The following is a 24918-nucleotide window of genomic DNA, read 5'->3' on the forward strand; positions in this document are numbered from 1 at the left end:
AAAGATGTTGCGCGCAGACTACAATCATTACGGGAGTTGCCATTGACGTTACAGACATTACAGATTAAATATGAATATCAAAATAAAAGGAAACCATAAATGTCCCTTTATTTAATTTCAGGACGCACTGTGAGCACAGAATTATGCACGAAAAAAAAAACAGTGTGATACAGTTTTGCTCGATGTGGAGCAGACGCAGTAGGACCTGATGTCCCTGATGTCTTCATAGGCTTTAGACAATAGACAGAGGAGTAAGTTATGTAGATGGACAGTTCTTATTAGGATCTGGACACTGTTGATGATGAGAGACGTGTTTCAAACAATATAGAGAATGAAATGACTCCGCACACAATGATTAGAGCCGTATCAGTGTAAACTAAAGAGTCCAGAGTATAATTGACCATTTTTCAGGACTCCTGGTTTTACCTTTATATTTCATCTTAAAAATGGTTTACATTGTTGCCTTGTTTGGTTTCATTCTTTTCAGGACAACTCCACCTGTGTCATTTTACAGTTATTTTTTCATTTTGACAAATGTTATTAACACATTGGACCTAAAACCGTCAAATCCGTGCAGGAAAAAGTTGGATTTTTTCACTGTGAAAACCACAAACACGTTTAGAGAATCATTTTTAGAACTTAGAATGCAAATCTAAAGTGTAAATTTCAAAAGCTTGTTAACAAATTTAGCAAATAACAAAGCTAGTCATAATATCAAAACAGTAATAATATCTAAAAAGTCCCAAATCTCTGCTCTCCGTCTCTTTGTCTTCAGTCACTCCATAGACTGAACATAACGTCACTCCCACAGCTTCTCTCTCTTCCTTAGCAACAGCTGACACATCATTTCCTCATTGGACACAACCTGTGTTTCCGTTACGTTTTTTTGCAAAATAAAACTGATATTTCAGGTTCGTACGCGTTTCGACGGAAAGGTGTTTTGTGAATGAGCTGTAACTCTCGTAAAGTCTCTTGATTCCCTTCAGACTCCACTTTGAGGAAGACTGACTCTAACTGAACTGGTCACATGACCTGACGCCGACTCATCTCCAGTGACGCCTTGGTTTTTGGACTCTGGACTGCGAGTTGCTGCGTGCCCCTCAGTTATTCTTTAATAAACGTGCGTCATTAACGTTGCCAGTATTAGGACAATAAACATTTTACATAGCTGGGGAATAAAAAAAAAACAAAAACAAAGAGCTTTACCTGAGGCAGGGAAGGAGCAGGAGCCAGGTTGACATCGTTCTGAGCCGGGAACTCTCCCACTATCGGACCTGTTGGGAGACGCAAAGACACCCGGGTCAGCCTGACTCAAACTAACGCTCAGAGGCTGTGGAGGAAGCCGAGCGGCGCAGACACTCACAGGAGTCCATCTCTCTGGAGAGGACGTGCACAGACACCTTGTGTCTCTTCAGGGCGTCCACCGTCAGCCGTTCCTGTGGAGACACAGATGAGGATGATGAGGAACTTGTAATTTATTTTCGAGGCTTTAAACGAGGAGGAAGGAGACGGGCGGAATGACTCATCGCTCCATTGCTACCGCGCGGCGTTTGTTCCCACCCGAGGCCGGGATCCGCTTTGACAGACCCGCGGAGGTTTAGCTCCACGTCGCTGTCTCTGGGTGGAGGATTATATTAGGCTGAAGGTTGAATCTAGCGGCCTAAAAAGAATGAAATGATAAAAAGGTGCCTGTGTGATCCGGCAGGGGCTGATGTGACATTAGAAATGCATGGAGGGGCTGTGAGGGTTTCTGCAGGGCTCAGATAATGCCTGTTCTGTCTGCGGCCCCGTTATCCCCCCCCCCGTGAAACAGGACGGCTGTCATTACGCTGCGAGCGTCCCGTCAGTGTCACCTCCACGGATATGAACAGAAGCAGGAGATGAAAGCTGGGGGGGGAAAACGCTGAACCCCGTAAAACCACGGACACACAAGCGGCCGGACGGAGCGGCAAATATTTAACCATCGTAGAACTAAACGTTCACATGCAGATAAAAAAAAAAAAAAGCTTGTGGTATTTGAATTACCGTAACTCACATACGGATAAAATTCAAAGTGTGGCTGAGCACTAGGAAAAAAAATTGCCATTACGGTAATGATGACACAAGATCAGGAAGAGAGAGTTTTTCGGAGGAATTTGTTGGTAAATGCGAAGTTAGTTAAACCCTTGAGATGTCGCGAAGGTTTTCCAGACAAAAACACAACTTCCCAGTGTCCAGCCACACTATGAATATTGTCAATAGCGCAAACCACTGGTAATGGAAACACCTACATTTTGAAAAACCTCTTAAATATCGCTAAAATATTTTTATTTACCTCTAATGAGGTGGTTTTTCAGACATATCGATATAAAACTGCATCACAAAAGTGCAATAGAAACACTTCTTCTGGGGGGTCAGGTGCTCATAATTATGGTCACTTATGTTTAAAATAAAAAGTTGTGTCTCAATAATGGCGGTGCCGCAAGAGGCGCAATGCATGATGGGAAATCAACCACCTGTTGTGTGACCATCAGATGCATATGGTTGGATTTTGCAATGCTTTATGGGAAATGTTGAGTTGCCTATGTATGGGAACAGAGTTGGATCATTAACTACTAAATGGTGTAACTCCTGTGTAGGGCCCTATATACGGGTTAGGGGGCGATTTCAGACCAGATTACCGCCCATCCACTGCTCCGTAAGCCATCCAGTCAACATCTATTTATGGTACATTCAAACTTTCTTCTCCTAAGTTTTTTTTTTTTTAATCTTTTCGTCTCTCCAATTATATTTAGAATATTTAGAACCTCATGTCTCAGCGTCCCCGCACGGAGTGGCAGCGGAAGACGAACACAGCCTCAGTAGATGTCAGTCAAGGTATTTATGAGGGTTTAATTATACTCTGGAGGTTCGGATATTACTGCATAGTGTTCAGCAGCAGCACATGAAATGGAATTGAAAATGCTAAAAAAATTTCCATTTTTACTTTTTTAAAGTTGCAACTTTAGATTTCAAGAGGAACTGGGTGAAAATTTGAACCTCGGTAACTTGGAAATTTGAATTCACTCTTGAGTTTTCAATGTAAATAATAGGTCTGATAGACATTGATCAAATAATGTGTGGTTGAGTCTAAGTCTGGACTCAATTATCAGAATCTTTTCTCATCAGGATGAAGAGATATTATCCACGTCAATGTATCCAATGGTTGACGGACCCCGAGAGATCTCATGATCTCATCATGAATTGCAATAATAACCCCACATCGTGATTAGTTGCCTCCTAACCAGAGCCACAAAGTAGCACAATTAAAATCAATTGAGAACCATAAATTAACGATGCTCTGATAAATGCACTCAGGGACATATTTTATCATCATTTCTTGTATTAGGTCATAACTTCCATGTTAGATGAGGAGCTGAAACTGTTCTGACATTTATGTTTTAGGCTTCACAGCATGTGAAAATTAGGATATCTAAACGACTTCCACCGATCAGCCACAACATTAAAACCACTGACAGGAGAAGAAAATAAACACGGATCATTCTTGTGACAATTCAATCTCCTACTGAGAAACTCCTGGACCTGATATTCATTCACGTGGATGTTATTTAGACATGTAGCTCCCACCTAGACCAGACCAGACACCCCCACCCCATAGCAATGACACCCCTTGATGGCAGCAACTCAAAAAAAACATGAAGAACAGCACAAGGAGCTGACCTGGTCTCTAAACTCACTAGATCCCAGACTGAGACACAATATTACACAATATTAGGAAGGTGGTCATAATGTTATGCCTGATTGATGCATTTAAAAAGAAAGCCAGTAAAATGTCTCAAAGAAATATTTTTATGGCTTTTAATAAATACGAAGCGGAAGCTTAATTCGCAGAAACTAATGAGAGTTTCCACTTTACCAGCAGCTGCAGTGAAAACCAAACAATTACGTCGGTTTGAGCCGAGGCGTCTGAGGGACTGAGCGAGACGAGACAGACGAGGCACCGCGTGACACAAAGTGCTACTTACTCTGTAGAACTGCATGACATTTTCCTTCGTCAAAGTCTTCAGATATGCCACTTCAATGTTATCTGAAACACAACAGGGGGAAAGAGGAGTCGGCTTCAGACACTTCACTTTCAAATGAGTGACAGAAATATATGTATGTGAAAAGTGAAACGAAAAAGGACATGAGACTAATGCACACTGTAAAAAGTTAAAATAATAAAACATCAATATAAAAAAATAAATAAAAATATAAATCTGATAAAATATAAAAACATAGTAAAATATAAGAATATAAAAAATTAAATAAAAACATAAGACAATCAAAATAAAAATAATGATTTAAAAATATCTAGTAAATAAATTATTAAATGGGAGAATATAAAACTGTAAAATAGAATAAAATAACTATAAGACTGTGACATAAAAGGGTTTTTAGCCTTATGTGTAAAAGTGCCTCCCTCTGCATCTCAATTAAACCTTACATTTCTGCTGGAGCTGCAACAAGTCTCAGCTCAGGAGTGATTCATCATTGTGAAATTATTCCCCTAATTAGGTCAAAGTTATCGCTGCTGTGTCATTAAATCTTCGCGAGACGTGATGCGATGTTTTGCCGCTTTTGTTTAGTCTCTCTGTAATAATATACGAAGCCTGTAGATGCAACGCTGATCGAATTGGATCGTTAACTGTTGCACAAACACGGCGATGACCAAACAGCTTAGGAAACCGAAGCTCTGGAGAAAAACACACGGCGTAACCAAATGTGGAGTGTTTGTCTGAACAAACTGTAAAAAGACGGTTATGGAGTCAGCGCTGAGTTATCCCACGGAGCGGTGTGTACTGTGTGCGAGCTCTTATTAAAGGAGTGCGCTGTATGTTTCCCCCTTGGCGTCGAGCGTGTTAGCTAACCCCCACCTCCCACCTCTCCCCCTACACACACACACACCACTCCCTTGGCAGAGTTTCAGTGTTGCCATCACTCACAGCTTTAGGTGGATTACTAGCGAATCAGCCCGTTACGGCACTCAAGAGAGCGCTGAAAGAGGGAGGCGTGCTACGGCTGCAGATTATTTCAGACTTTAATTGATCCTAATTTGTGCGTCTCTCAGCCGACGCTGCGCTGAAGTCAGGAGAAATATTGATAACTCAAGAACTCTTTACGTCACACAAACCAGATCAGGAAGGGGCCCGAAATCTAAACGCAAATAAAGAGCTCACCTCTGTCAAAGTTATACTGCTGAGAGATGATCTCCCCCCAGTACTTGGCGCACTCGGCGGACAGCTTCTTGGGTTTGTCCAGGCGGCGGATGGCCAGGGCCTGGATGTGTTTCTGGAAGGCCTCCTCGCTCATCTCCTCCACGGATTTCTCCATGGTGCAGAGGAAGGCCTCCACGCGGCTCTCCAGGTAGTGGGGCGCCTTCTCCGACTGGATGATGAAGCGCAGGCCCTGCACCCCGTTAGCCCGCCGGGGGCCGCTGAACACGATGTAGCCTTGTAGGGTTTTGGAGGAGGGGAAGTGAGTCAGAGTTTGTTTTTTTGTTGCTTGATATTCTGTGACTAGTGCCGTTTATTCCCAAACATGTTCACCATCCTCATGGTTGACAGCACGTTAAAAAGCGAATTTATATGGCATGTGGCGTTCTAAAACTGCCTCCAATTAGTAAATGAGGCGTAACCCGAAAAGAAATGCATGTGAAAGGACACGGATGAGCCAAAACATTAAGACCACTGACTCTAGAAGTGAAAAACATCGAAGATCTAGTTGTGACAACTCAAAGTTCTGCTTTCAAACTTTTATATCTGTCATTTGTGTGGATGTTACTTAGACATGTAGCACCCACCTAGAACAAAACCAGGTAACCTCCCACCCCATAGGATGTAGGCCAACACAGACGCACACACACACACAAAACAGTTTAGAAACACCTCAAAAAACAAGAAAAACAGCACAAGGTGTTGATCTCGTGCATTGTTTCCATGTTCTTAAACATTTGCACAAAGCAAGCGAGTATTACAAACATAAAATATCAACTAAATGCAGTGACAACAGATGCAAAGAAGTTTAACTCACAAGTTAAACCGTGAGATTAAACATTTTAAAAGATCGGCAGCCTTCGTCAGAACGCCAGCACACTTGCAGTGATAATTCCTCTGGTTAGTCATGTTTAACGCTGTAGTTTGGCAGGTCACCATGCTAACGTCTGCCAATTATCTCCTTTCAGACAGTGTAGCCGAGGCTTAGTTTTGAGGATTTAAACAGGAGAAACGGACAACGGTGAAATATAATAATCAGGAAAGGTTTGTGCTTTTGAACACCTACGCGATGTCAGGAAGGTGGTCATAATGTTACGCCTGATGGGTGAAAACAGCAGCTACAGTTGCTCCGCTGAGAGTATGCGGTGGACTCACCCAGCTGTTCTTTGGTTCTCAGCGTGTTGAAGCAGGGCTCAGAGATGATCTGGCAGAACAGCTCCAGCAGCATGTTGTCGTGGGTGGTCTGCATGTCCGTCTGGTAGTAGATCTCGATGCCGCAATTGTTGTGCACGTCGTTCCTCTGCTGGTAAACATACCAGCCACCTGAGAGGAACAGAGGAGCGTTGGTTTATTTGTTTTTTCTCTCCACTACAGTAATCACACAGTAAATACGTTTCGCTCCGGCCCAGCCTGCAAGGCCGGGAGAAAAACACCACAACTCCCAGACTAATACAATTAAAGGAGCTGACATGCGTTTAGTTTTTCTGTCTGTGATTTATACAGCTACTGAAAAAGTAAATGCATTTTGTGGTTTTGGCCATTTTCTCCCATCCCCGATCGTACTGCTCCAACTTAAAACAGATTAGAGGACGGAAACATCATAATATGAGCCTTTTAATGTCTTTATGTCGAGTGTGCAGATTTAATTTAGATTAGAAACTTTGTAAAAGTTCCAGTAATTCTGTCAAACATGACTGAACCGCGCTACGATACGTCGCCGTGCTGAGAAACCAGCTTAAGCAGCTAAAGCCAGAATCCTTCTCTTATTGGCCTCAAATCCTCCGACTCATCAACTCAGATAAGGTGTAAAAATGAATTTGGCCAGCCTGGTTGAGCGTCTTCAATTAATCCATTCCACGCATAATCACGTCTCTCGGTGCCTCTGAGCAAGTTGCACAAGTGACGCCTGCAGTTGTGCCTCAGCACTATTGTAGAGTAAAGTTCAGAAAGGCGACAGTGGCGTCGAATGCCTGCGCCGAGCTTTCTGCTGAGTGGCTCCGAACGTGTCCTCTAGCCTTTCATCTGTACTTTACAATTTAATTTTTTGACTAGAACGTGGAAAGGAGCCATCCATTGTAGCGAAGAGTAGGAGGGGGTGGGACTTGGCTCCTTTTCCTCTCTGCTTCAGACTGCGCGAGTCCATTGAAAGTGAGCTTAATCACACCGGAGGGCGGGTTGAGGTTGGGTAATGCAGGTGACTTTAAGCGCACGCTGCTGATTCAGCGTTTTCTGGCTCCGTGCTCCGGGGGCCGTCCCGTCCACAGTCCCTCAACATCCTCCCCTCACATTCTTAGGAAAACTTTTGACATGTCGAGCGAGGCAGAGGCAGAGGCAGCGGCAGCAGCAGCAGCAGCGGTGGTGGATTAGCCAAGCCGCTAACGTGAAGTGTGAACGTTTGAGACTTTGTTTAACATTCTATGACAAAACTAAATAAACAGTGTCAGTGTGGCGTAAGCGAACCTTCACTCAGCCGAAAGAAAACCACAGCTGTCTAAATGCTCCATACGAAGAGGGAGGAGGCGCGTTTTCTACTGTGCAGTGGGAAAAAAACTGCACAGTTTAATGATTTAAATGTGCGGCCAACCGTCGTTTGACCATTTAAATTACGGCTATTGCAACAAATGCATTAACTTTAGCTGTTGATTTAGCAATAAACAGCCTTTCGGCGTGAACGCGTGCATGAATGTTTGACACTGGGCTCACTTTCTAACTGCCTGAGGCTTTCAGCTGTGAGAGTAATGACATGTTCCTTAGACGGACAGTCATCCAGCTGGTTATTTTTGAAGCCTTGTTTTTTTTTGCGCATTTACATCCTGTATATCCTTCTCCTGTTCTACATCTGACTGGCAGTCTGGAGGCTGGAAGCCTGGAAAATCCCTGAGTGAGTCACAGGATGCGTCCAGGTGGCCGCGCGCGGCTCTGGTTCTCTTCTCCGTGTCGTTCGGCGTTCCTAATGTAATCAGAAAAGGCGCCGCAGGTAACCGGGTTTTGCATGTGCGCTCATTGTTTGAGCTGCTGAGGCGTGTGTGTTTTTTGCGCAATGACGTCCGGTGCCACTCGGTTACCATTATGTCCCCCCCCCCCGGGGGGCAAACGTGGGATGTTTAATGTAATCAGATGTTTACAACGCGAGACGGCGTCACTGATGACGAGGGAGCTCTGGGTAAGGACTCTTGTGCGCGGTCTCTGTGGAGACGGTCACGACTGGCAGATGATGATTAACAGAGCTTAACTGGTTGGCGCGTGTGTGTGTGTGTGTGTGTGTGTGTGTGTGTGTGTGTGTGTGGGGTGGAAGTGCACGCGACTTACCGTCTGGAACCTGCACCTCTCTGTAGCGAATCAGTTGGCTCGGGAGGAGGGGTTTCGTGTGAGCGTGCTCGATGAGCGTGTCCTCCAACATTTGCATCATGCCAAGAGCAGACTGGAGAGACGAGAGAGACGAAGAAAAACAAAATATTTTAGTCCACAAAACCTCAGGTTACAGTCATTTCGACATTATGTATCATTAAGCTCTCTTTTTCCTTTTAATCTTTTTACGGACTTTCCACAGGATCGTCTCAGACATTTTCCAATAGCTTGGACTAAGCTACTGGACATCTTGCCCACAACTGTCACCGAACTGGGTCTGTGTTGCTAAGTGCTGTCCACGTGAACGGTTAACCTGCATTTTGGTTGCATGCACAGTCCATACTAATGCAAACCAGAAAGCTTCTAATACCAAGATTTATATGGCAGCGGTAACAAATATTACTGAAATGCAAAATATCCTGAAGAAACTTTGTAGGAGATAAATGAATCAAAGTAACAACAGAGGTTTGATTCATGGAGCAACAAACATGATGTATAATCCAGAGACCTTAATAATTATTATTATTTTTTTATATGTAGCAGACAATAGTAAGCACTGAAGCCAAATTTTAATTATCAAATATGTGAATAATACAACAGTTTGTATTATTTAAGTGGCTGCATCACCAATCACCAATTATTCATTCATTTTGTGTAACCGTTTGTCCTCTGGAAGGTCCCAGCTGTGCAGCGCACTTTATTCAATAGTGTTTCCAAATTGTCTTCCATTATAATAATTATTCAAATCAGCTACTTTTTCTAAAACAATAACCAGAGATTTCAGCCAGATTCTTCATCCATCCACTCTCAGACCTCTGCCGGCCTATTTAATCAGCACTGTTCAGAAAGGAGGGGTATCGTTATGGTTTTATTTGATACTTTAAGAATGAAAAACGGTCAAACTTTTTAAAGCATTTTGTGACGTACAAGTTGAACAGAACATTATTTTACACATCTGATTTCATTTGACTGTAGTTGGCTTTGTGTGAACCTAGTCTCTCTTTATATCTTATTTCATGCACTCCCCTGTTCTGTTCTGTTTGTTACTGTTTCACTGGAATAATTAGGGGTCCGTTAAACAAATGGAAATGGAAAAATCACTTAAACTTTCTGCAAACATCACTTTTTATGTACTTGAAGGACCAAGGCTGTAATTAATGTATGTGATAGAAATTTCCCTTTCCAAATAAACATTTTAAATATATACACAACTAAGACGAAGAAATAAATATAAAATAAATTCACAATAAACCATGTTAATTATCATAATAAAAACAGTGGCGTGGGGTCTTGCAGACTATCAAAGAGAGCAGATTTAACAAAATAAAATGTTACACGCTATCAGATGTTTAATCAAATATCTCCTCAGTCTGCATCTTTTGAGATGAAGTACAGCCAAACATTTGACCATCAACATCTTCAATGTTCACTTCATCACGTGTAGTGTAGGGGCGCTAATTAAAAATTCAGTGGCACTGCTTTTCAGGCTGGTTACTACCATTAGCATCAACACCGTTATGGTAACAAGTACCGGTACAAATCCCTCCTGCTTAGGTCTTAAAGAAGCAGGTCTGTGCTGCAGCTTGATGGTGATCATTACTCCCACTTGTGAGACTCATTCTCTTTCCACCAGACTGTGACACGGTCGACATTACAAGGCGTTATGGCAGGGAGTGTGACCTCAAACGAACTGTGATTTCATTTCAGGATCTCATAACAGGTGTTTGAAGAAAAGGCTTACAAAACTTGACATGACAGGAAAGCTGCACGATTCTAAATAAAGAACTCCATCACGGTAGAGGGAATAATAATTCAAATTGTCTAAGCTGGCAGTAAAAAACACACAGAGTCTGCACAAACCTCCTTGGTGATGTTGCCATGGAGAAGGGCTTCAATATGTAACCGTGACAATAGCTGAGGTATGAAGGCCTTGAGGCGTGGGAGAGTTACATCTGGAATACAGATCACAGACAACAGCGATCAATCAGAGAACAATTTTCGAGAAGCTGCAATCAAGGCGGAACAAATAACAAAACTTCTTAAAGTGTGGCTGTTTCATTGTACATCCTGTCACGAAAAATACGACAATCAAGAAAGCTGGTTAAAAAAAATATATATATACACATTTAAATAAAATCACACATGACATGCCCAAAAATCAAGTCTGTCTGCCCATCTGAATTCAAACTCCGTCTGACCCAGATTCAAGGATGAGCTACAGACACACACTTTTATCTAAATGATTGTTTGTCGACAGCAGAGACGAAAACAGGAGACTGACAGAGGGTCCGCAGACAGGGGACGACGGGAGGGAAAGAACGCCGATAAAGGAACAAGCGGTGGTAATTGGAGGCCCAAGTGACTAAACGGGAGGCTTTGACCCTGCAGGTTAATTGAGCCTCATGTGAATCGGAGGGCGCGCCGTGGTAAAAATAAAACCATGTGCCCTTCAGACTCCAGACTGGCGCTGCGTAGAGGAAAGACTGCAGCTAGGGAGGCATCTGCTGGAGAACGGCCTCAGCATTCAAATGAGGATTTAAGGACGGAAACGGAAGACTTTAGGTGAGATGGATGAGCCCTTTATAGACACTAAGCTAAACGCCAGGGAACTTAACTCCAGGAACCGCAAGCCGGCAAACTAAGTACGTTTACGTGCACGTGAAAACGAAAAAAAAAAAAATAAAAAAATGCCGTAATCTGACTCTAACTGGACAACTTAAGCGCATGTAAACACGTTATTCAGACTAATATCAGAGTTCTTCTTATCCGATTAAGATACACACATTACGCACAGATGCACACATTACATACAAGATTAAAAGAGCTGTTTTCTTCTGATACAATATCGATTTTGAATGTCTTAACATCGATTTTAAAAGAAAAAAAAGTCACGTTTTGGGCCGATTGTGAACAACTTCGGCACCTTCACCGCCACTTTTTCCTGTACAACCCCAATAAATTGTAAATGGTTCATTTGGGTTAATATTGCTTTTATCACCGTCATCTAATCTACATATGTACAATATGTATTTTAAGCTTCATTTAAAATTTCAGTGAACTACGTAGAATATTGCAATGTATCGCAATATCATAATATCGCAATAATGTATCGTATCATGACTCAAGTATCGTGAAGTTCTTGACAATACCCACACCTAACATCACGTAATAGGCCTAAGGGAAAAGGGGTCGTATTAACCCACCGAAAACACACATATCGCCACCTACTGTGGAGGAGGAGGACATTCCCGTCAGTTATCCGACTTTCTCAGTTCCATGTAAACTGGGCAAGGACCGCATTCAGAAAGTCGAATTTTGAGCTTAGCTCAAAGAAGGGCTTCATCGTACATTTTTCTAAAACGAGCACTGATAAGTGCAAGTGCTGGGTCAAAAGTAAAGGAGGAACGAAAAAGATTAAGAGCAGCATCTCACCGTCTAGAGCCTCTCTGAGCTCATCTTTGGTCCAAGCCACCTCAGTCATTAGGAGACGGAGGTAGTACATGGCGTGCTGGTGAGGCTGCTCTGCTCTGAAGTTATTCAAAGACCTCATGTACTGCAGGGAGACAGACAGACAGAGAGAGGGAATCACTTTAAGAACTGGAAGTTTAAGGCCAAACTTGACCCAGACTATCAGAACTACTACAGATGTTATTTCACTGATCTGTGTTGCAAGGCAGAATAATAAAAAAAAGTTTCTCAACACCTCCGGATCAAGTATGACTCATCGTGAGTCTGCCTTTCGGTTGGAACTTACCGCTTCTTTGATGATGTCAAAGCGCTTCTCATCGATCTCAAAGGTGGCCATCTTCTCAATGATCTTCTTCAGCAGGATGTGCTGTTTGTCGTTGTAACCTTTCACAGACAGCTGTAGCAGACAGCGGTGGATGACACACATTATCAGCAGACAGAAAGGACAGAGTAAGATAATAAAATGTGATGTGGTTAGTACGAGCTCATTTCAAGGTTCTGCATTCATTAGCCAACGTTTACCTGTGACTGTGCTGTGTCTATTTAATAAATCACGTGGCTGGGGAATTGGTTTCGGGGGCAAATTATAATCGTTGTGCAGATAAAGACGACACAACAAATATTGGAGCAGAAAGTAAATAACTTTCGTAAACCCCTGGAGGCTTATAGATTTAAAGAATAATCCCTACGGACGTCTAAGACAGCAAATATCTGACCCATCATCAGCCCCCTTCAGTCAGTTAAATCTTGGGACAGCGGAGGCTGACATTGTGCAAATGTAATAGAAATCCCATTTTTGTCAGATACTGCACCTGGGCATAAACGTGACGGTCTTCAAATATCAATTTGTACAAGACGCATCATTTCATCTCACGCAGTGCAAATATGATTAACTATAGTCTCACTGGGAGGCAGAGCAGACCCAGGAAAAGAACAGCCAAGGTTATTTAAAGCCTCCATTTCTGCAGCGTCATACGCACCTTACAGCCCCTCATGATTCAGCAAAAATCCTCCCACTACATGGCTACCCTCTCAGACTCATCCCCAGGAGTCCCTGAGGTGACACCTTTTAAAAGTAATCTCCCCTAACGTCATTAACCTTGACCGACGCTCGGCCGCGCCGATACTGCTGACTCGAATCAATTACCTGCAGCCCCATCACACAGGTGCGCAGACAGCGTGGCTGAACGGCTTGTCTCTAAGGTTGCGCCACAGTCGTGATTTCACAGATGAGAGGTGGCTAATGAATGCAGGTTACTAGGTCGTGAAAAAGGGGGGGGCAGAGTGTTGGTGAAAAGGGTTAGAAAGAGAGAGCGAAGCTGAACACAACTGCAACACGAGAATCATTCATTGATGGGTTATTACTTCGCGGTGCGACTTTTGATCTGAGATACGCGCTCCCACCCACGCATGCTTGAGCAAACCGCTGTGTTCACAAACAAGGGGGGGTGGAACAAAAAGTGCAAGGTTGAGCAAACGAGTCCTGACAATGTCAAATCTCTTTCATGCACTAGACGCACGCCCAACATCCTTTGTGCACTTGCATCAGCAGGGATGTCGCTATAAATAATCAGAGAGTCTGCATCAACTGGAATTATTCAGTGTGCTTTGAGAGAGAAATATTGTTTGTTTTTTTTTCCATTTTATTATCTGCAAGACGCAAACGGTGAATATAAAAGAATTGAAATTGTGCCTTTTGGTATTTTCTCTCTTTTCTTCTGCAGAGCATGTCTGAATATATTACACTGAACAGAGTTTCAAGGTAAATCTGTGAGACCAGCCACCCACATATCCTCAACTAAACCCTCCAGAGATCAGCGTATCCTAAAAGTCCTCCCAAAGTTTTAAATTTCTCTACTTTATTGATTCGGGGGGGCTATAATGAACACAAATCAGGCATGACATTATGACCACCTGCCTTATATTGTGTCTCTAAAACAGTTTTGACTCATCAGAGGTTCTAAGGTGTCCTGTTAGTGGGGGCCTTTGGGTCCTATTGGTTGAGGGGAGGGGGCTCTGTGGATCATTACACAGATACTCCATCAGTTTGGGATCTAGTGAATTTGGAGGCCAAGCAAACACCTTGTTCTTAGCAAAACATTGAGTTGTCACAAGATGGTTTAAACGTTATTCCTTTCTCCCATCAGTGGTCATAATGTTATGACTGATTGGTGCATATATTCGCCGACTCATGTCATCAACAATCTTAAAAGTTTTAACAACCAGGTGGAAACGCATGCTCTCCTGAAGAAATATAATTAAAATTACTATTTTAAAAATACAAAAGGATTTCAAATGAAAATTTTTTAATTTGTAACATTTCCAGAGGACCGGGTACGAAACAGGACAGCAGCATTTCACACAATCAAACCCAGGCGTAGAAAACCAAGCCATTTCCACTCTGTTAGTCCCAGAGTGGACCCCTTCAATGGAGCCCCCACTTCCCTCCAGACTTCAAACGCGTTACTTACGAGGATGGCATTCATCCCTGAGGCTACGCCATACACCAGCCCGGCCAGGCGGGCTGCATATGTATACTCTTTTAAATCATCCTTCAGTAACCTGAGTAACAAGTAGGTCATGTTGCAGTGCAGGGGATCTGTATAAAGGTAGCGACTAATGAAAGGAAGAGAGGACATAAATAAACAAAAACATGTTTGTTGGGAAATGAGAGTTTGTCAGAAAAAAAATAAGAAAAAATAAATAAATAAAAGAGACATTGCATGTAAGAAGAATGATAAGAGTATGTATATGCAGCCACATGACCAGTCTCTGTCCAGCAACAACTGGCAAAAACTATTTTGTTAAGAAATTCTTTTTAATATATCAAATTGAATCGAATACTGCCTCACCTGACGTCTCAATTACAGGTGCGCAGGCTACTCTGCTAAGTCTCAGAGAGAGAAGTGATGACGATTTCTTAGGTAGTCGTGGCGGTTTTGCAGGAGGTGCGTGTGCAGGGAAAAGGATGAAGATGAGGATTCAGACGGAACTGAGTGTACAGCAGCCAGGTCTGGGTCGGAAGGTTTGAGTGACTTTTTTTTGTGCATTGATCACAAGTGATTAAAAATACACCACAGTAAAAATATACAACTTATGCATATTTAACTATCTAATCTTGGTCAAACCAATCCGGACGTAGACATGGTGAAATGTTACCTGTCAACCCAGGGCTGGCTGAGCCACAGCAGCTCATTCTGACGGGAGGATGACAAAGGGTGAGGCATCTCAGGGATGCGGCGTGAGGGCGTTGGGGGAAGGGATTCCGAATACTTACATACATCCCATAGACGGTATTTTGGAGGTCATAGTTCAAGCCAGCTAGCTCGGCTGCATATGCATACTCGTTGAGGGAGTCCTTGAGGAGCTCCAGGTATAAATATGCCATGTTACAATGCAATGGGTCCACATATGCAAACGGGCTGCAGAGAAAACGGTAGCAGTCACACAAACCATAAGTAACACAGCGTAGAGCCGCATCTACGTTTTTCTCACAGTGGGAGCTGATGGACGTGCAAGTGTCGTACAGTTTGTGTTTCTACGTGGTAAAAATGTCATTAAGTTCAGTTATCAGGACAGTAAAGGTATTCAGTTCATGAATAAACTTAATTCCAGTCCCATCCAGAAGGGTCAGGCTGGTGTTGACTATTAGCTACATGCAAATCAAAGCCATTTCAGCCCATCCCAGTTTACGTAGCATCTTCTGCGCGGCATATGGAAAAGACTTTGTGTTTCTGGAAGCATCAAATCCTCTCAGTGCGCCAAACTGAACAAGAAGCAGCAACGGCTCCTCTGACTTTTGGAGTTTTAGCAAGTAGGAGTCAGAAAAGCGGCCACAATAATCTACAGTTACGTTAACAAAACAGTCGACTAACCTGAACTAAAATCATTTCCACTAGAACGGTTTTCGAGTTCAGGTTTATCTGGTGTGGGCAAATTAAAACCGTACCTGAAGAACTCAAAGTTGAGACACGCCTTGGGCAGGAAGAACTTGTCGTCCTGCTTGAACCACACCTTGCTCATCGCCGTGTTCTGGGGGACGACAACACAAGAAGTTCTCATTTTCATATTCATTCAAGGGACGATTCTCAATTTGTTTATGTAAATTATTGCGATACGTCTTTTGTCAGTAAAAGGTAAAGAGAAAGCATCGTGGCTTTTTTCCTTTTTTCCTTCAGAGATGGAGACACACGCACCATGTTTGTAACAGCTCAGTTGACATTAGTCTCAATCACAATACCTTATTTCCATATGAAAGAGAGAATGGGAGTTAAGCGGAGATCGTCTGGTGCAGTTAGGAAACGAAGAGTGACAGAGCTTTGATGACGGAGCCGAGAAGCCACAACACTTGCCTTGATTAACGTGGGGAACGAAGGGGAGTCTTTCTCAAGGGGGTAGATCTCAAAGTTTGTGGGGATGAACTCGTTTTTCATCGGCAGTTTAAACTTTCCGTTCAGGTCTGCTTTGGCCCATGTCTGCAACACAAGCACATGAATAACAGCCGATGTTTTAGTGAACTTTAACAATTATCAGCAGCTAAACGAGACACACGGGAACGTGTAGGATGTGGTTAGAGTTCAACAAGCGCAATCATCCACCTTGATGGTTTCTTCCAAGATGGCCTCCTGTTTGTACTGCGTGCCGTACCACTCTTCTGTCTGGTCTGTTTGTCCTTCAAATGATTTTGACACCACTGCAACTCTGGAAAACAAATAAATAATTGAATGAATTAGGTGAATGTATACAGAAACCTCTGACAGTGCTGGTAACAAAGTGCTTTTCTGTTACTCAGGGCAACTTAAAGAGTCAGAATCAGAAAAGACGTTATTGCCAAGTATTTTTGTACATACAAGGAATTTGCCTTGGTGTTTGTTGCATAAAAAATATAGAATAAGATTAAATAAAATTAATCATAAACATATACACTCACTAAAATATGCAAAATATACAAAAATATATTCACTGTGTAAGGCAAGCTCAAGACCTGCCTTTTTAGTTTGGCTTTTAATTTAATCTTATTTACTATTTAATTTTTTTTAATCTCTTTTACCGCCTCAGTAGTTAGCATTTTTATAGTGTTTTTATAATAAATAAAAATGTATCTAATTTTATGTTCCTAGGTCTGAATACTATTTTTAGAGTAATTTTCTAATGAATATTGTTTTATTTGTGCTAATTTTTAAATCTGTGCATGTGTGTCTGTGTTGGGAGATACAGGTGGGTTTATTGTACACACCACTTTGTGCTACTTTTTCTATGAAAAGTGTGATTGATTGCTTAATACTATCATGTTTAAGGTAGTGTTTATAGTTTCTATACCGGCCGGAGTCTGTAGTCGACATTTAGATTTATTTATTTATTCAAAAAGTCAGATATCATAAAGTGACGATAGCACGTTTGTGCTCACGACACAAAGTACAAGGACTCAAAAGCTTTCAGTCTTTCATCAAGCAGTGTTAAATGTCTAGTTTAATAACGCAACTAAACTTGCAGTTAATTCATTTGCAGCCACTATAATGAGATTTATATGTTAAAAGTATAGTATATACAGAAAAGAAAGAGACTAGCATACATCGTGTCCAGTTCATGTCAAATAATCTTTGGTAAGCATGAAGACAGTAGACTGCAGCAGTTATATTCTCATGCATCACCATTAAAATTAATAACATGACTGCTATAAAAAATTTTACGCAAGTCCAATTTTCTAAATCTACTTAAAAGCACAGAATGAACTAAACATTTATTATAGTCTGTTCCGGACCATTTTATTAATTTTAGTTTATTCAAATTCCTATGAGCCGACCAGAAGTAAGTCTAAAAAGGCAAATCCTGATAATGTATTCCTGAGCACATATTTCCATCTCCTACCTGTACCTCTCTACAAACCCCTTTTGAGGCTGCAGAGATAATCAAATCTGTAAAGCCGTCTGGCTTTTTCTTTCCTCGATAGACAACTGAAAAGGTGTTTCATCTGAATATCAAACAGATTATCTTTAGAGATACCAGTTACGAAGACACGTGATTAAATAACATATGGTTTGCCTTTTATGAATAAATATTGCATAGTAAGAACATTAAGGAAATATGCGTTATTATTATTATTATTATATAGAGATAAAAACTACATTTTAAAGGATTGATAATTTCTGGCTGCTCTAACTTTAGATTCAGGGTTTTTTGTACATGACCAGTTTGTCACACTGACCTGACGTATTCTGGTCTCAGCTTATCCAGCACCATCTCAATCAGATCTGGCCTGAAATCCTCCAACAGGTACTCTGCTGCTAGAACTTCTTCAAGGGGGTAGTACTGCAACACACAGAACAGAAAACAGTTGGGGGATGATCTGTAAAATGTGAATTTAAACTATTAAAATGTGCAGTAAGATTAGACAAAATGCTCTTATTACGTCCAATATCCTCATATGTGTGTGTGTGTAATGTAAGAACTCTAAATGTCAGCAGCAGCCATTAGGCACTCAGCTCTAGATTCACTCATACAGAGGCTGTGGAAAATATAAAAGCTAAGCTAATTCTGACTGAGCCTCTGCAAAATTTCCAGCAGCACCAGGCGGCCGCGTGACGACAGCAGCTGCAGTCTCCCTGGAAACAACCTTTGCGGATGGAGAGAGGACCTACGTGTAGTAAACCTGCCACTTTGGAGGTGTAGCCACGGGGTCGCTCCTTGTCCTTGAACCTGAAGGCCACTTTGTTCAAATCCTAAAAGACAGAGGGAGACGGAGAGGGCGAATAGGTGAGGTCATAACACATGAGCAGTTAATTACCGTAGAAGTTTAGAGCGTGCACGGGATAAAATCTGCAGAGCTGATCTACCATCGTCTCTTTTTTAAATAGGTCATGTTTGTTCCGCTTCTGTCAGAAATGATGTTGCCAAACAGACGACATAAACTACCTTGCATTCCTCAAACACCCACTCCTGCGGCCCCTCGGTGCGCAGCTTCTGGATGTACTGGAACATGTGGAAGATGATGTCCTCCACGTGCACTGCCGTCGCACATAGAAACACGTTTCGGTGAATACATTTACATTTCTTTTATCTGCACCGACTACAGGGTAACGCTACTTACAGAGGCCCTCCTCAGTCAGGTCCACGTTGATGATGAAGAACATGAATCCCCTGGCTCCTTCTTTTTGCCCTCCAACAAGCGTGTTCACCCAGCCTTCAAAACAATTAGCACAATAATTAGCATTTAGGAAAGGTTAGAGACGATTTAGAAAATCGCATTTTATTATAGGAAAAGAAATTAACCCTCTTAACATACACTAAAAAAGATTCACTTCTATTAAATTAATTAGTAGAATAAATAATATATTATGAAAATCTTCTATTTTTTGTACTTAACATTTTTTTTCTTTATTTTAAGATGCTTTTCTGCCTCGTATGACAAAACACTAAATACTCCGCTTGTCATCAGATTTCACGTCAACTTTGTGTCCTCGTACCTTTAGATTTCAGCTCAGATAACAAACTCCCAGGTCCTTCATGGCCAATCAGATGTCCGAGATAATGTCCTGGATTCGATTTGTAGTACTTCTGTAGGTCTGGGATGGGGAACGTCACATACAGGTTCCTGATGTCTTTGATAGGAACCACTTTGTAGAATTGCTGTGGAGGCAGAACAAAAAAAAAAAAACGCATCACTAAGGAGGTTAAATGGAAACGTTAATGGATTGTACAGGGAGGTGTGAGGGAAGTGAGCGGCTCACTCTGAGGTGTTCTTCCTGAAAGGGGTGCTCAGGGAATTCTGGGATAGGCACATTCTTGTTTTCCACTTCTCCAAACAGGTTCACCACCATGGACGTCAACTCATCTAGAGACTCTGGAGGTAAAGAGTTGAAAATTCACAATTAACTATAATTTATTTTTATGTTCTAACACAAACTTCATATGGTCGTGTGTGCAAACAAACCCTTATTAGACCTCATTAGTCACATCACATATTGATCATTATAATCAATTGTCAGGATTTGATTTCACAAAAAGACATTCAGCAGCTCCATGGTGTATTTGTCATTGTTTTAAAACGTAGGGAGACGTGTACACACAGTTTTATTTTATGAGCTGCACTGTTGTTAAATCCAAAGACCAAAGCGTCTTCATAAAACATGAAGATGGTGTTGTCTAAAGGGGAAATAGAGTTCTTCCAAATTACAGAGTAAATTTGAAATTGGATGAAAAGCCTGTGGCTGGTAAATACGTCACCACATCAGTGTTGAACAAAAAAGACTTTTTTACAAGAAATGCTACATTTGACTTGTTGGACTTCTTTGTTTCTGTTGTTTCTGAAACGAAAGCACAATGTCACAACTTATTTCAGAATTACATGCAACATCGCTGTATAAAACTCTATACACTGTGGCGATGTGATAAATGACTTGCGTTGTTTGTTCCTCTCTTGGGCGAGTGACGGGTTTGATAAGTTAATCGAGGGCCGTTGAGGCCGAGAGAGGATTTCACAACATTTAAGCCTCACATTCGAGAGAGAGATAAAGTCTCACCTCTTCCTAACACGCACAGGCCCATGAGGTTAGAGGAGTAATACGTAGAGTGAAATTTCAACAGCTCCTGGCGGATGTCGATCCCATCCTTGGACGGTCGGGTCTCAAGAGTCAACTTGTTACCTATGAGAAAAATTAAACAGATCAATGGATTTAATCCTCCTAATACAACTTTAATGGTCAATATCTGCAGCTTATAACCAACAACATATTCTTTAGGTTCACCTTCATATCCAGCTTCAGTGTAGTGTGACAACTCCTAAATTAATATGAGGGGGTATTGACAGATTGGTAGACAGGGAATAATGCAGAATGGCCAGCTGGTGCTCGGTTCCTCTTTTAGATTACAAAGCATGTAGCCACAGAAACATGTCAACAATAACAAGAGACTTGATACTTTATTAACTATTCAGAAAAAATAAAAAGGGAATGAACTGTTCAATCTGGATTAAATTCTGTGTAATGTCCTTGTGAAAATAATATGTCATGAACAAAGCCACCATCTCTGTGACTGAAGTAAATTTCAGAAGCAGTCTGGGTCCAGCACATCAGAGACAAGTCAAGTAGTTGAGTTTTTTTTTCCCCTTCTTTAAAGATCACACTGACATGCTAAGAGTGTGCAGCTTTCAGCCCCGTCTGATCCTCTTCTATTCTTACGCAGAATAAAGATTACATAATTCAAGACTGCCATCAGGTGGCTATTTTGAGCTCAGAGCTACTTTGAGTCCATGTCACACTGATCTGATCATTTTACTCCTTTCTTGATCAGACATGAATTCCCACAGAGCTACCATAATGAGCTTTATTCAGCTCATCTTTAATAATACTTGTGACATTAAAACGGACTCTGTTTGATCAAATTTTTACACAGCTATAGCAGCTTTGTTTTCAAGACATGTGCAACATGTGCGATTATATTCTGAACTGGGAAAGAAGGGTAATCAAAAATCACATCATCTCTACTGAACAGCCATTTAAATAGTATGTCACTGTGGCCTTATGACGGTGGATATTGCTTTCCCGTCATAATAGGTTAGAGACAGACATGTCATTCAAGATAGGAAGTAAAAAGCCCAAAGTCAGAGAGAATGATGAAGAGTTATAAAATAAGGTGCAGCACAAAAGAGAGTTTCTACCTGTTCCAAAGTTGCTGAAGGGGTGATTTGGGTTGCCAGTGGCCTTCTCCAGCTGAAACAGCCTCCATGCATCATTCATCAAGTTCTTCTCATGCTCAGAGTCCACAGCGTTCACCTCACGGTCCTTGCAGCTCTCGTCAAATAACGGGCACAGGAAGAACTGAGCAAACCTGCAGAGTTCACAAAATGACAAGTTAACAACAAAACATTACAGTGTGCATAATACACTACTTGAATGTGCACCAATAGTAGCAGCGTCGCGATCTTCGATTTAAAGTTTGTGCACTGAACAATTCTGTATTAAATGAAGATTGTCCATCTACAAATGCTTTCCACTGTATATACTAACAAAAGGCCAAACAGATGAAATGAGAACAATCCATTTGCATGAGTACAAGATCAGAGCAACTGCCATGCAAATGAGGATATGCCAGGCACACACAATAGGTGATACTACATAATAGATTTAAACAGCACATCTCTCAAAATACCACCGTCATGCTCTTTACTTCAACTTGTGTAAATAACTTGGTCTTCAGTGCATTTCTAATAGTTGGGTAATGTCTTTTTAAGCCAATCATGACATGGTAAGCAGAGAAAAAAAAAAATAAAAATCTAGTCATTTGTTTAAAAATAATCAATTAAAGTCTTGAATTTCACAATAACTTCACATAAACAGTCTGGATACTTGGATGGCTAATGATAAATATGATGCTGTCAGACACAATGTTTTTCATCATCAATGATTCAGCTCACTCTGCACCGTCTTATCCTACTGCTAAAGCCCAGATGGCCCCTTTCAATCCACTGGTGCGAGCCAACAATTAGGCCTATACCACAGAAACAGGTGCTTGCTAGACCATCATTCATTTCTAATTAGGTAAGCTTATCCTTATAGGTCCAATTCTGACCCGCCCGAGTGTCCTTTGCAAACCACCACAGCCAACCCGTGAGCAGAGCCCCCCTGCAAGGGTGAGGCCATCAGTCACACACTATGCTGATGATTACAAAAGAGAAATACAATAATGCAGGGTCTGGTAACCGAAGAAGGGCAGACAGCGACCGGGCAGTTCTCGTGGATTGACACCTGGACACCCAAGGGAAACAAGGTGTCCTGCTAACCAAACCTCCGCTTACGCAAATAGATGACATTTGTCTTAATTTGGCCGTGGTTTTCTCAACCTTAATTAATATACGCACACTATGTGTGTTTGAGAAATTATTAAAATCCTGGAAAACAAATTCCACAGAAACAAATACAGCGAAGCACAGCAATGAAAGAGCTACATGAGATGTGAGCATGTGAAGTACATAATCAAACTAAACGACAATCAAAGTACCTATCTAGAGCTCCTTGCAAGTGCTCATGGGACACGTCAAAGTAGTAGTTGGTATGCTCTCCGCTGGTAAAGGCGTTGGAGCTGCCTGCGTGCTCGCTCAGAAACTGGCTGTACTCATTCTCCTTTGGGTACTTCTGTGTTCCCAAAAATAGCATGTGCTCACAAAAGTGCGCCAGGCCTGAGATGTTTCCTGGGTCTGATAACGAACCTGAGGAGAAACGGAAAAAAGACATTGAGTGTGTGAAAAAAACGACAACATCAGGCCTTTAGTAATGCTTAGTCAGAGAGAAGTTAAAGCCAGAGGTGACAACATTTTCACAGAGTTTGCTCAACAACAGTTTTATGAGAAATGGAAAACTTGACAGGTTGATAGTAATATTGTTTAATGCATGAGATCCCTACAGGATAACAGACACGTAAACAGGACAGACGTTTGATTACTACTGAGGTTACTTTTGGTTTGTTATCATTTATTTGCATGCATTTAAGAATACCTGTAATGATAGAAGCTACATGAGGGGGGCAAAAAGGAGACAGCTGACACAACAAATGTCAATGAAAACCCCTTTACCTATATGGACATCCAAAGCAGCTGAAGACTTGTCTGTTGTTGGGTCACTGATGAGCATGGCCTTCAAGCCATTGCTGAATTCCAGGCCCCTGTACACCCGTTTGTCCTCGGGGGAGCGAATTACGTCACTAATCACCCTCTGCACAGCGGGGTCGGTCATTCTGAGTGGCAGGGATGACACCAGCCTGTAACAGATGGAATGAAAACACACATTAGAGCTTTTATAGGTCGGTTTTGCCATATTATTTTTTAATCTAATTCAGTTTAACTTAAGATTTAAGCTCAGAGGATGCACCTAATACAGTTTAAGCATTTAAACTGGGGGAAAACATCACAAGGAATATTGATGGTATAAGGGTCATTCAAACCAGACAAAATATTGATAAAGATATAGATTTAGAACCAAGGTGTTACACCAAACTATGAAATGACCCCAGGAGGAGTTCAAAGCGACATACAAAGATTTATAGAGATGCCACAAGGTTACCTATCCATCTATCACCTTTGCTGTTTGCCTCGTCAAAGTAGCTTTCTTATTCTTACAAAGGTGTGCTGCATCAGACATAAATGTGCCAACAGTTCACTCTTGCAGTGATGCAACTAGGTGCATTTAATTGCTGCGGAAACTGAATGAGTGACAGCATCGTGGTGATAACTCTTTAAATCTTTCATAAAAAAATAAAATAAAACACTAAGCGTTTATTTTTTTTGGTAACTGATTTAAAACACGACTTTAACGGAGCACAGAGACAATAAACTACGGTTACCCTGTGGTCGGCACAACATCAGCCTAATCCCTCACTCCCTGAAAGCAAACTAGCGTTAGCTTCATTAATCAGCAATAAAAGCTCCTTCAGAAAAGTTAGCAAATACCGTGGTGGCAACCGGTTTGCTTTGTCTAGTTCTGTGGCAACCGTTAATTCCGCACAGCTGAAATATGTGTTTTCGTTTCCGAAGTTACACAAGAGCTTTACACACAGACCATTTTAGTTAACACCCAATGTAGCAACATAGCTCAGGGTGCTGGATTAGCAGCTAAGGGAGATAGCTAGGGCCACAAACCGGCTTTTTACGGCGAGCTGCTATCATTAGTTTGGTTATTTTTAAGTAAAACTTACATTAAGCGAATGGCGGTACTTACCTAAAATCTTGGTTAAGGAGGAAACCGTTCCCTGCTGACTGGAGATATCTCGTAAACTGGGCCGTTCGGTTAATGCACTTAAACATACTTTGCACCCATGGAAAACAAACCTTGGCTTTTACAGCGCCATCTTTGATTAGACTCGAGCAGTCGAACGCAGA

General features: G+C 41.7%; 1 protein-coding gene across 2 annotated transcripts in view; it reads right to left on the reverse strand.

Annotated features, from left to right (window-relative positions):
• The window catches only part of ide (insulin-degrading enzyme), a 28146-nt gene extending 3228 nt beyond the window's left edge, over positions 1–24918 (reverse strand). The window contains exons 1-24 of one of the 2 annotated variants that reach the window (XM_047602387.1): positions 24758–24918; positions 23617–23801; positions 23046–23253; positions 21706–21875; positions 20570–20692; positions 19778–19890; positions 19514–19676; positions 19138–19230; positions 18963–19054; positions 18689–18769; positions 18256–18359; positions 16649–16751; positions 16403–16525; positions 16000–16082; positions 14522–14666; positions 12337–12447; positions 12015–12135; positions 10443–10534; positions 8544–8655; positions 6390–6557; positions 5199–5471; positions 4005–4066; positions 1364–1436; positions 1207–1274 (exon numbers count right to left, since the gene is read on the reverse strand). In XM_047602387.1, the coding sequence (XP_047458343.1) occupies positions 1207–1274; positions 1364–1436; positions 4005–4066; positions 5199–5471; positions 6390–6557; positions 8544–8655; positions 10443–10534; positions 12015–12135; positions 12337–12447; positions 14522–14666; positions 16000–16082; positions 16403–16525; positions 16649–16751; positions 18256–18359; positions 18689–18769; positions 18963–19054; positions 19138–19230; positions 19514–19676; positions 19778–19890; positions 20570–20692; positions 21706–21875; positions 23046–23253; positions 23617–23801; positions 24758–24843 (2952 nt within the window). In that variant the 5' untranslated portion in view covers positions 24844–24918. Of the gene's footprint in view, positions 1–1206; positions 1275–1363; positions 1437–4004; positions 4067–5198; positions 5472–6389; positions 6558–8543; positions 8656–10442; positions 10535–12014; positions 12136–12336; positions 12448–14521; positions 14667–15327; positions 15473–15999; positions 16083–16402; positions 16526–16648; positions 16752–18255; positions 18360–18688; positions 18770–18962; positions 19055–19137; positions 19231–19513; positions 19677–19777; positions 19891–20569; positions 20693–21705; positions 21876–23045; positions 23254–23616; positions 23802–24757 lie in introns of both variants that reach the window. The other variant, XM_047602386.1, reaches the window with a different exon arrangement.

The sequence above is a fragment of the Mugil cephalus genome, chromosome 13 (assembly GCF_022458985.1).
Source record: "Mugil cephalus isolate CIBA_MC_2020 chromosome 13, CIBA_Mcephalus_1.1, whole genome shotgun sequence".
NCBI lineage: Eukaryota > Metazoa > Chordata > Actinopteri > Mugiliformes > Mugilidae > Mugil > Mugil cephalus.